We start from the raw sequence: 12731 nt of genomic DNA on the forward strand, positions 1-12731 counted from the left end.
AATTATAACAGTAAAAATAAGGGGAGCAGAGATTATCTTGCTTGCTTATATTTGTGTACACGGGCAGCTAGATTACCCAGTGGACTGTGACTTCAGGCAAGTCACTTTATCCTATTTGGCTTAATTGCTCATCTGTAAAATGAACTGGAGAAGGAAATGGCAAACCACTTTAGTATTTCTGCCAAGAAAACTCCAAGTGGGGTCACAGAGAGTCAGATATGATTGAAAAACGACTTAATAAAACTTAGCACAGTGCCTGGCACATATTGAGTGCCTAATAAATGCTCTATCAGGATATTTAAAACTGTTTGATTCATGTTTTGTTTATGAATTTTTTTTTTTTTTTTGGCCATTTCACCACTGTGACCGCAAAAACAGGGGACAGAACTAATAATTTTTTATGTTTTCCTTTGTATTTTCCTTTGGCACTGCAAATTAATTCATTATCCAGAAGTCAGATTAATGACAATGAATCTTTTCATAGGTTGTTCTTTAGATGGCAAACTCCATATTTTTGTCAGGACCATAATTGTCATCCTCTTCATGGTAGAATGTCTCATAGTTTTTACTTTTTCATCATTATTTTGAAGAACTGAGAGCTTTTTCTATATACAATGAGGTATTCAAGTAGAGTTTTATAGAGGATGAAGGTCAGGTTCAATAAAACAAAATAGCTTTAAGGAGTTATTCTTAAAAATACTTCAGCTATACTTTAGGTGTCTTAGTCTTGATCATATTAATCCTTTTAATATTGTCTTAAAACTTATTTAATAGTATAATTGATATATTATTTTAATGAAGATTATCTTTACATGCACCAAAGGCATCCTTGATGAAGTTATTAGGAGGGGAATAGGCAATATTTTGCAAGCAATATTCCACAGTTATCCTTATCTTTACCATCAAATGACTGAAAGATGTAGAAAATAGAAAAATCCCCTTTTTTGACTTTAACACATTTGATTTGGTAGAACCAAATACTTGCTTAAAGGCTGTCTTCGAATAACTTGTCTTCTATGCCTGAATACAAGATTCCTCAGAAGGTGAAATAGCCATGAACTTGCTCAGTGATACTTATATCATTAATTTCAGGTGAAGAATAACAAAAAGATTTATTTTGGGCAGTGACTCTGGTCACGGATGATGTTTAGCACAAAATCTAAATAAAATTCCCTACAGATGATGAGTTCTTTCAAAATTTCTCTTCTTGGATAACATTGTCCTACTGTAAGGCCGTAGAACATTGCAGAACATCCTAAATAAGACCCATAATTATTTGAAAAAGTTTAACCCAAAGTAATTGGAAACTGAATGGACCCATCAGTTGGGGAATGGATGAATAAGTTATGGTATAAAAATGTTATGGAATATTATTGTTCTGTAAGAAATGATCAGCAGGATGATTTCAGAGAGGCCTGGAAATACTAACATGAACTGATGCTAAGTGAAATGAGCAGAACTAAGAGAACATTGTATATGGCAACAACAAGATTGTATAATAATCACTTCTGATGGACATAGCTTTTTTCAACAATGATCTTGTGATGAAAGCCATCTGCACCCAAAAAAAGGACTGTGGGGATTGAATGTGGATCCCAATGTAGTATTTTTACTATTGTTGTTGTTGTTGTTTACTTGCATTTTGTTTTCTTATTTTTTTCCTTTTTATCTGATTTTTCTTGTGCAGCATGATAAATATGGAAATATGTATAGAAGAATTGCACATGTTTAATTTATATTGGATTATTTGCTGTTTGTAGGAAAGGGTGGGGGGAATGGAGGGAAAAATTTGGAACACAAGGTTTTTGCAAGGATGAATGTTGAAAATTATCAATGCATATATATATTTTTTTATTTAATAGCCTTTTATTTACAGGATATATACATGGGTAACTTTACAGCATTAACAATTGCCAAACCTCTTGTTCCAATTTTTCACCTCTTACCCCCCCACCCCCTCCCCTAGATGGCAGGATGACCAGTAGATGTTAAATATATTAAAATATAAATTAGATACACAATAAGTATACATGACCAAAACGTTATTTTGCTGTACAAAAAGAATCAGACTCTGAAATATTGTACAATTAGCTTGTGAAGGAAATCAAAAATGCAGGTGTAATGCATATGTTTTGAAAATAAAAAGCTTTAATAAAAAAAAAAAAATTTTAAAGAAGTTTAGCTTGCCAATTCACCAAAGAAAAATTTTAAATGGATTAAGAATGCATATTGTCCAGATTATGCTATCAATGGACACCCAATATTGTTGTCTGCCCTTCTGTCAAGCTATTTGTTCTTATCTCTGTCCATCTCTGTCCCCAAACTCTCCCTTAAACCAAAGGCCCATTAAAAAGTCAGTGTGGATCAAAGCATAGTATTTTCACCTTTTTTGCTTTTTTCTTTCTCATGTTTTTTCCCTTTTCAACTGATTTTTCTTGTACAACATGACAAATATGGAAATACATTTGAAAAAGATTGCACATGTTTAACCTATAACAGGTTGTTTTTTCTCTTGGGGAAGTAGGAGGTAAGAGAAGAAGAGAAAAATTTGGAACATAAGGATTACAAAAGTGAATGTTGAAAACTTTTTTAATATGTATTTGGAAAAGTAAAATACTATTGAGATAAAAAAAACAAACAAAACAATAGTATAATAATGAGGTATATGGCTTTAAGACCAGGAACCCTACAGTCTCTAAAGAACTCAATGTGAGGCCCAATGAAAGAGCAATAAACAGGTACATGGTAGGTACAAGTTGACTTAAATATAGTACAGAGAATTACATAGAAGTAGTATGAAGAATATCATCAAATACATATGACTGTGAAAGTATCCATGTAGCAAGATCAAGGGGTAACTGATTGAATGCATGATACTGGATATAATTCTGTAGCAAACTTATGGGGGGAAAGGGCAAGAGTTGTACAGGGTGATCAGGTATAATTTGTGGTATGCTTCATAACAGATCAATCTGTTGCAGTAGATTAATAATTTTTCTGTTGGAAGCATTTATTATTTCATCAATGTGGGTATGTTTCATTGACTTAAATTGTAACTTAGTAGAATAGTTTATAGAGTAGTAAGGCTGAAAATTTTTTTATCTGGTGGTTAACTTTTTGTTGATATATCAAAGCAAAGTTAGTTAGACTGATCCTTGGATGAAAGTTGTGTGGACTTGGGCCTGTGCTCAAAACCTTTCTAGCTCGGTTAGATCTGTTTGTACGTATGCAGTGCTATCTTAGTCTTTGAGAATTCAAAGTCACCCCATATCATAGTGAGGTGTTTGAGTAAGACTTTACTGGAAGATTAACATTAACATATGGATTAATATATAATTAGTACTACTAATAATAGAATATACTTCTGTTAATTATCTAGTTATATCCATAGTCATTGAAAAGAAAATTATGTTAAATTTATTTTTGTCTTAGGTTTTAAAGAACCATTTCCCCATGTAACTCCTTATATCTTTATGTAGGTGGTTGTGGAATATTTAAACATCAGAAGTATATAAATATGGCACTGCAGTCCATTGTTTCCTGTACCATCAGCTGGTTGGTATAATGAACGCTTGAGGTGCCTAAAGGCTCTCAGACTAAATTCTTAATTTGGAGACACTGAAGATTCTGGTATGAACTCATTTGTTTGTGAGTTTGACTGTGATTATTTTTTATGGGAATGGAATTGTGCCTAGTAATTTTGACCATCAATTATGGTTATAGGGCAGATAATAATCAGTAAACATTTATTAAGCACCTACTATGTGCCAGGCAGTATGCTAAGATGGGGATATAAACAGACACATGACAGTCCTTGTTCTTGAGGATCTTACATTCTAGTGAAGGAGACAATATGCAAACACACACACACACACACACACACACACACACATAAAGGATGAATAGAAAATAACAAGGAATTCATTAGAATTAAGAGTTAAAGAAGGCTTCTGGTAAAAGAAGATATTTTAGTTGATACTTAAAGAAGCTAGGGAATTGTTTCAGTAGATCCTTGGAGAAGGGAGAGCATTCTAGGAATGGGGGACCAGCTAGAGAAAATACCCTGAGCCAACAGATGGAGGATCTTGTTCTCAGAAAAGCCAGGAGGGCTGTGTTCCTGAATCCAAGAGCACATTTTGGAGACTAAATTGTAAGAAGTCTGGAAAGGTAGAAGGAAAATAGATTATAAAGGGCCTTGAATGACAAACCAAACATTTTGCGTTTGTACCTAGAGGCAAGAAGGATCCACTGGAGTTTATTAAGTAGGGGGTGGGGTGACTTGATTGGATCTGCTCTTTAGGAAAATCACTTTAATGGTTAAATGGAGGCTGAATGAGAGGAAGCAGGACCCACCTGCAGGCTGTTGCAATACTTTAAATACAAGGTAAATTTTATACCAAAGTGGTAGCAGTATGAGAGGAGAGAAGGGGACATATTCCAGAAAAGTCGCAAAAGTGAGGACCCAGTGGAAGAGCTGGGCGGTGTTTGGTTGAAACTTTGGGATGAGAGTGAAGAGGTTGGAGGGAAATGAGGAATTGGGTTATGGGTGATGGGGAATAGAGTTTGGATGACAATCAGCTGGGGTGTGAGAATATGACCAATTGTGGGAATGTTCATCCAGTAAGTGGAAGGTACCACTTGTCTTCTCAACAGAGATTGGAGATGGGGCCAAAGACACATATTTTCTTAGGATCAGTCCAAGGTTATAACCACATGAGCTACAAAGTGATATTCAGCTACCGTGGATCTCAGCAATAAGCACAGGTAGAATAGGATACATATGCACAAAATCACAAAATTTGCAAAGTATTGCATTATAGTATTTAGTGATTGTATTGTTAGGAAGAGAGTCTCATGTTAAAAATAAAAAGGAGGTATATATATATTACATATATACACATATATAGTGAGACTTGAACATCTTTTCAGCTTACAAAGTCACAAATGTTATTAAAAGGCCATAAAACTACCAAGTCTTTAAGACAAAATAAGAGCCAGTAGTAATTTGGCTTGATCTATTATGATTTGCTTTTGACTGACTAGAGGTAACATATCCAGTGTCACCTTTTTATGTTATAGAAAAGAAGGGTTTTTTAGACCATAGAATTGTGTACATGGTAACAAGTCATTTATAAAAATCTAAAGCTTAAAAGTCATTTGTAATGCCATTTTATATTAATTTAGCATGCATTTTCTTTTTGGACCTTAATTAAACACGATCTTACAGAATTGTTTATGACATGTATTTCATTTAATGAATTTCATTTAAGTAGTCATTCATAAATTAGTTTATTAGTATTTTGTGATTTTTAAAACATTTTAAAAAACATTTATATTTTTAGTGTTTTGTTTCTTTTTCTCTTTCCTAGTGACAACAGGTATTAATGTAGACTCTTTTTGAAGCTTCTTTTGATGAATTCTTATTTCATGAAACTTTGTCCAGCTGAATAAAAGAATAGCATTGATTCAGTTTCACCATCTATCCAGCATGGTGTAGTGGATAGAAAGTTGGCCTCAAAGCCAGGAAGTTCTACTTCCAATACATAGTTGTTTTGTGACTTAGGCAGATCATTAAAGTTTTCAATTCTCTGAGCTATTCTCTAAGACAATGATTCTCACTCTAGAATCCATGGAGCAGGGTACATGATTAGATTCTAAAGAGTCCATGGACTTGGACGGCAAACAAATTTACATCTTCATTTCTATATATTTCTTTTTCTTTTCAATGTTATGGATTTTATTTTGGAGCCTAAAAAAAATAGGCTTCACAAGACTGCCACAAGGGATACATGAGCAAAAAAATTAAGAATCCTTTCTGAATCTATAAATTGTAGAGAAGGTACTAACTTGTATTTATAGAAGGATTTCCTTCTTCTACTGAAATCAAAGGTTAGGTCTTTAACTCTACCCATTAGTCTACTTTTATGCTCCTCTATAAAATAATTGATTTTTACACTTTAAAATTTTATTTATTAGGGAAATTTTAATTGATTTTTCATTGTTTGGCTTGCTCTTTTATATATTTCTTCATTTTTGTAGATTCTTTTATTAAATGATCATGATCTAAAATAGGTTATCAATTTTTAATTATTGTGTATCAAACTTTCATTTACTCTTTTCTTCAGAGAACATTTACATTTGGAATCTGAGGAATTGGGTCTGAATCGTAGCTCTTCTACTTACTGTTGATAACTGAACCATTATATCATAAAAGTCCATTATAATTTACTGGTCATTAGTGAAAGATGCAAATCCTATGACTTGACAATGATCTGAGTTATCACTTTAATTTTTCTAGTGTTAACTCCAGCCCCAAGTACCACTCTGTTTATTATTTCCAAATTGGTTACTATGTGAGCATAAATATTTCTATAGAATCAGTCAATAAGTATTTATTTTTTCCAGGTAGGGTGCAAAAAATACAGAAATGAAACAGTTTCTTTCTCAAGATGCAATTGGGGAAAGCAACATGTACACATAAATATAAATATGTACAGACAAATACAAAGTAAATATAGGTAGTTTTAAAACAGAGCACAAGTCCTTGGAGGAGCTTAAGAAAGGCTTCATGTAGAAAATGGAATTTGAGCTATCTTAAAAAGAAAGTAAGGAATTCTGCAAGGTGAATAGGCAGTACATTCCAACCATGTGGGAAGACCAGTGCAAAGACTCCCAAGTGGTGAGAACATAGATGGAATAGCAAGATTAGTGTGACTTAGAGGAATTATGTATAAAGGAAAAAAATATGAGGCTTATATTTCATCTTAGAAGCAAAAGGGAACTACTAGGGTTTTTTGAGTAAGGGGGTATGTATGCTCTGTGGTCAGACCTGTGCCTAAGGAAAACCATACCACAGTGTGGCTCATAGAAAGGAGTGTCTTGAGGTAGGAATCCCTATTAAGAAGTCATCACAGGACTCCAGGTGAGAGGAAATAAGGTTCTGGAACCAGGTGGGGACCATGTGAGTTGAAAGAAGTTGATATATAGAGAGATGTTAAAAAAAGTGAAATGGCAAGGTTTGACAACTGATTGGAGGTATGGGGTATAAGATAATGAAAAGTCTGGGAAACTGGAAGGATGTTGGGGCCCTCTACAGAAATAAGGAATTCAGAAGAGAAATCCATTTTGGAGGAGAGACTAATGAATTCTCTTTTAGATACGTGGAATTTGAGATGTCTATGAAATATACCATTCATCCAATATTGAAGTTTCGTTAAAATAATTAGTTATAATCAGTGATATAATTATAATCCATCAATCAGAGGATTTGTTAAGTACCTATTATGATTGATTCTTAGTTTTTTTGTTTTTCCATGATGCATCTCTATTGTAGTTTGTCTAGAAGATGGGTTTATTTACTTTGAACACCTTGTTTATTTTTTATCTTAAAGGTTCTGAGGCAGAAACACTTGGATGATAACCTACGACAAATATCTGTAAGAAGATTTGAATCCTTTAAACTGTTTTCAGTAACAGAAATAAAAAAGGGGAAAACAGAAGATGAGGCTGATACCTGGGTTCAGTATACAAGTGTGTTTTATCCTGAATACAGTATTTCTTTAAGGTAATTATGATTCTGATCAACATTTCTTTCTTTTTTTTTTTAATTTATTTAATAGCTTTTTATTTACAGGTTATATGTATGGGTAACTTTACAGCATTAACAATTGCCAAACCTCTTGTTTCAATTTTTCACCTCTTACCCCCCACCCCCTCCCCCAGATGGCAGGATGACCAGTAGATGTTAAATATATTAATATATAAATTAGATACACAATAAGTATACATGACCAAACTGTTATTTTGCTGTACAAAAAGAATCAGACTCTGAAATATTGTACAATTAGCTTGTGAAGGAAATAAAAAATGCAGGTGGGCAAAAATATAGGGATTGGGAATTCAATGGAATGGTTTTTAGTCATCTCCCAGAGTTCTTTCTCTGGGTGTAGCTGATTCAGTTCATTACTGCTCCATTGGAAATGATTTGGTTGATCTCCTTGCTGAGGATGGCCAGGTCCATCAGAACTGGTCATCATATAGTATTGTTGTTGAAGTATATAATGATCTCCTGGCCCTGCTCATTTTACTCAGCATCAGTTCCTGTAAGTCTCTCCAGGCCTTTCTGAAATCATCCTGTTGGTCATTTCTTACAGAACAATAATATTCCATAATATTCATATACCACAATTTATTCAGCCATTCTCCAACTGATGGGCATCCACTCAATTTCCAGTTTCTGGTCACTACAAAGAGGGCTGCCACAAACATTCGTGCACATACAGGCCCCTTTCCCTTCTTTATGATCTGTTAGGGATATAAGCCCAGTAGTAACACTGCTGGATCAAAGGGTATGCACAGTTTGATAACTTTTTGAGCATAGTTCCAAACTACTCTCCAGAATGGTTGGATTCATTCACAACTCCACCAACAACAACATTTCTTTTTACAAATCATTTTTTTTCTTGCATAAGAATAATAACTTTATTAGGCTCTCCTTGCATAGTTATCATAATGTCCATGCATAGTTAGAGCTAAAAAGCAATCTGAATCAGTGCTTTGGTTTTACAGGACATTGTGCTATTCAGAAAGTCCTGCTGATTTTATTGCTGTGTTTCTAGTCAAGGAAAAACATCTGACATAACTCAGGGATATTTGAAGAATAAATGGGTTACAAATCAAAAGGTTCATTTAATCTTTTCCTTATAGCTTTGATTGTAACACAAAGTGAAATTCTTGATGCAAAAAAGGCTGATGGTAAAAACAAGATTTTTCTGAATTATACTATTTTCCAAATACTAGTTACATGAAAATCAGGTTTTTTTTTTCCCCTTTGACATTTTTTCATCTCTGGAGTAGAGCCTTAAGAATAGAGAGAGAAAGTTCAGCTGAAAACATTGATATTATATGAAGCAGTAGAGACAGTAATGCCTTTTAAAATGATTATGAAAACAGAGAAGGGAACAGTTAACTGCAGTAAGAAGATGTCTATTTTACTTGGTTAATTTTCTGACACAGCTGTACTGTATAATGCTACTGAAGGTGTTTAATTTTGTGTTCTGACAAGAGCATACATTTTGAAAGGGAAGGAGGAGCAGTTTTACAGGAGCTTTGTGAAGGGGAAAGATCACGTTTTATGTGGAAAATATGACTGAATGAGGATAAAATAAGGTGATGATGAGTTTTTAAGAAGGAAAAAATTACCTTAACAAAGGATATCTATTTATAATATGTGTTTTGTGATATATTTTAATTCAAAAGAAAAAAGCTAAGCTTTATAAGGCTGTTGCACTAAATACCATTTTAGGGTTTGGTTTGCCCAAGCAAACAGAGAAGAATATTTGGGATCTATTTTTGTGATTTCCTTGTGTTACTGAAGACCACAAAGAGAAAATCAAAATTTAGAGACTTTTAATTCTTCCATAATGCTTAGCACTGATCAGAGCTTAATGTGATCTACTTGGAGTGAGTCTTTACAATAGGAAGAAAAATGATTGTGCTGGAAAATCATGTCTCTGAGAAAATGTTACCAAAAAGGGGAAAAAAAAAAAGGAAAGGATAAGGGCAACTAATAATGGTTCAAGAATAAGACAGATTATTGCAACAGACATTGCTGATCACTTATCTTCTATACCAATTGAGGAAAGAATGAGAGAAAAAGCACAAACCTTAGCAAGAAGAATTTTAAATTCTCAAAAAAGGTTATTTAGGGAGGACAGTAATAATAATAACTTCACATCATTATGGTAAAGTACTTTTCTCATAACAACCCTCTGAAGGGGCACAAATATTATTCTTTAATAGATGAAAAACCTGAAGCTCAGAAGGGTTAAGAGTTGGAGCCATAATCACATAGTTCATGATTTTTGGGGCCTGGACTTGAATTTAAGTAGTTCCTGATTTAATACTACCTCTGTAATGGATGTGGACTCTCCATCCCAGGAATGTATTTTAAAATTGTTATGGATCTATTTGAGATCATTTAAATGTAATGATTCTGGGAAGCAGAGGGATAAGTTAAATAATCTTACTCTGCCTTCCAACAAAAGAATTCCTGGTAATTTCTAGTCTTTAGTACCTTACCTAACTAGTTATTTAATGAATATTTTTTGAATGAATAAAATTCTTTATTATGTGATATAAACATTGTACATTTTGGAAGGCTGTGCTTTGGAATTCTGCCAGAATAACCTTTGCTTTTTGAGTGTTGTTGTGAATTCCAGAAAACTGGACTAAGAATCAGTAGACAATTGCTAATTATGTGCAGTGACTAAGTCACTTAATTTTGCTGAGCTTCAGTTTCCTAATCCAATAAAAAGGCAAAAATTTACGGCATGATGATAGTGACTCATATTTATACAACAGGTTAAAGTTTGCAAAATGCTTTTCCCTCAATAGTTGTGAGGGGTAGTTAGTGCATAGTTTATCAGGCCCATTTTATAGATATGAAAATTGAATCTCACAGTATTTAAATACTTTCCCCAAGGTCACAAAATTCCCAAGTATGATAGCCAGCATTTAAATTCAGGCCTCCTGACTCAAAGGCCAGCACCCATTTCACCGGAGCTTACAAATCTTTATTATTCCCTCATGCTCATAACGTTATTCTCATAGTTATTAAGTATCAAATGATATAAGACATGTTAAAATATATTGAGAACTGTGGCCTTCTAAACAAATTCATTAGTATTATTAGTATTGCTTGTTCTTTCCCTGTGAGATTTCCTCCAAGTACTCTATTCATTTTGTATATAAATCCCTGCTTGTATATTGTCAGTCCCATTAGAGTATGGGCTCCTTAGGGCAAGGACTGGTTTTTGCTTTTCTTTATTTCTTTAGCTCTTTTCATAGTCTCTCACACAAAGTAAATGTTTAATAAATGCTTGTTTCCCAGGTGCCATCATTATTAGGTAATTTCATAATCAGTGGCACAGTTCTTCTGACTCTAGCCAAGGCTAACTGCTTATGATTAAAAAACCAAAAACAAAAGCATGTTCATTTTTGTCAGTCAGAATGAAGGAAGGCATGGGAGGGTGGGATATCCTTCTTGGAGTGGCAGGTGTCATGAAGCTGAAAGGAATGACTAACATTTTGGATCAGAGTCAGGATCTAGAGAGATCTTTGCAGGCTGGAATTATGGGTCAAATAAATACAAATACACTTAGGTTAGTTAAGCTTCATGTCTACAACAGAGCAACCAAGATGGTAAGGAGGTAAGAGCTGATTCCAGATTTTATCAGTTTAAGAGTGCAGATGTTAAAATTGAGAAGGAAAATAGGGTGTGTGTGTGTGTGTGTGTGTGTGTGTGTGTGTGTATACACTGACTTTGCAGACCTTAAAGCACTATATAAATGCTATTATTATTTAAAAATAAAAAAATATTCCAAGGTCTCCAACTACCAAAAATTTACATTCTACTTGTGGGGGGGAAGACTATAACGTGTATAGGTAAGCAAAATTTGAGTAGACAAAGTATGCTTTTAGCTTAGTTAGCCAGTCATGGCTTCATGGAAGAGTAGGTAACTAAGGTCAGTCTGAAAAGAAGAGAAGAATTCAGAAAACATTCATAGAACAGCTTGTTGTTCTACTTGACTAAAATGTAAAGTGTATGAAAAAAAAAAGGAATAGACAATAAGATTGGCAAAATTATAAGGAAAGTAGAAAACTGGGGAAAAAATTCTCCACTAAAGGCCTCATTTCTCAAATATATGCAGAACTGAGTCAAATTTATAAAAATACCAGTCATTCTCCAGTTGATAAATGGTCAAAGGGTAAAAATGGTCAATTTTCAGACAAAGAAATCAAAGCTATCTATAGTCATATGAAAAAATGCTCTAAATCACTATTGGTCAGAGAAATATGACATAATACAATTCTGAGGCACCATCTTATGCCTATCAGAATGACTAACATGACAGAAAAGGAAAAGATTGGATGTTGGGGATAGGTAGGAAATTGGAACAATAATGTGCCATTGGTAGTATTGTTCCAACCATTTTAGAGAACAGTTTGGAACTATGCCCAAAGGGCTGCATACTCTTTGATCCAGCACTACTACTGCTAGATCTATATTCCAAAGACATCCAAAAAAGGGAAAAGGACTTAATTGTACAAAACTATTTATAGCAACTCTTTTTATGTGTCAGAATTAGAAATCAAAAGGATACTCACCAATTGGGGAATGGCTAAATAATCTGTGATAAATGATTGGTAATGGAATGTTATTGTGTTATAAGAAATGACAAGCAGGATGATTTCAGAAAAACCTGGAAAGACTTGCATGAACTGATGCAAAGTGAAGTGAGCAGAACCAGGAGAACATTGTAATAGCAATATTGTTTGATAAAGAACTATGTATGACTTAGCTGTTCTTAGCAATATAATGATATGACAATCCCAAAGGATTAATGATGAAGTATACTATCCACCTCCAGAGAAAGAACTGATACCGATTGAATACAGACTGAAATACTTAATTTTCACTTTCTTTCATTTTTTTCTTCTATTCAATTCTTATACAAAATAACTAATGTGGGAATGCTTTATGTAATTGCACATGTATAACCTGATCTCTTATCATCAAGGAATTCACATAATTGCACATGTATAATCTTATTACACATCTTAGGGAGAAGGGAGGGATAGAATTTGGAACTCAAAATTTTAGATAAAAACATTTTTTAAAAAATCCCACAATAACAATAGTAAATATATTTTTAAATCTAATCTCATAG

At 33.6% G+C, this 12731-nt stretch overlaps 1 protein-coding gene across 1 annotated transcript in view; it reads left to right on the top strand.

The window, feature by feature from the left end:
* The window catches only part of CAMKMT (calmodulin-lysine N-methyltransferase), a gene marked incomplete at its 5' end in the record, with an annotated part of 451820 nt that overhangs the window by 9325 nt on the left and 429764 nt on the right, over positions 1 to 12731 (top strand). Inside the window, 1 exon segment of the mRNA XM_031949249.1 lies at positions 7392 to 7564. Within this exon segment, the coding sequence (XP_031805109.1) occupies positions 7392 to 7564 (173 nt within the window).

The sequence above is a fragment of the Sarcophilus harrisii genome, chromosome 2 (genome assembly GCF_902635505.1).
Source record: "Sarcophilus harrisii chromosome 2, mSarHar1.11, whole genome shotgun sequence".
NCBI classification, from domain to species: Eukaryota; Metazoa; Chordata; class Mammalia; order Dasyuromorphia; family Dasyuridae; genus Sarcophilus; species Sarcophilus harrisii.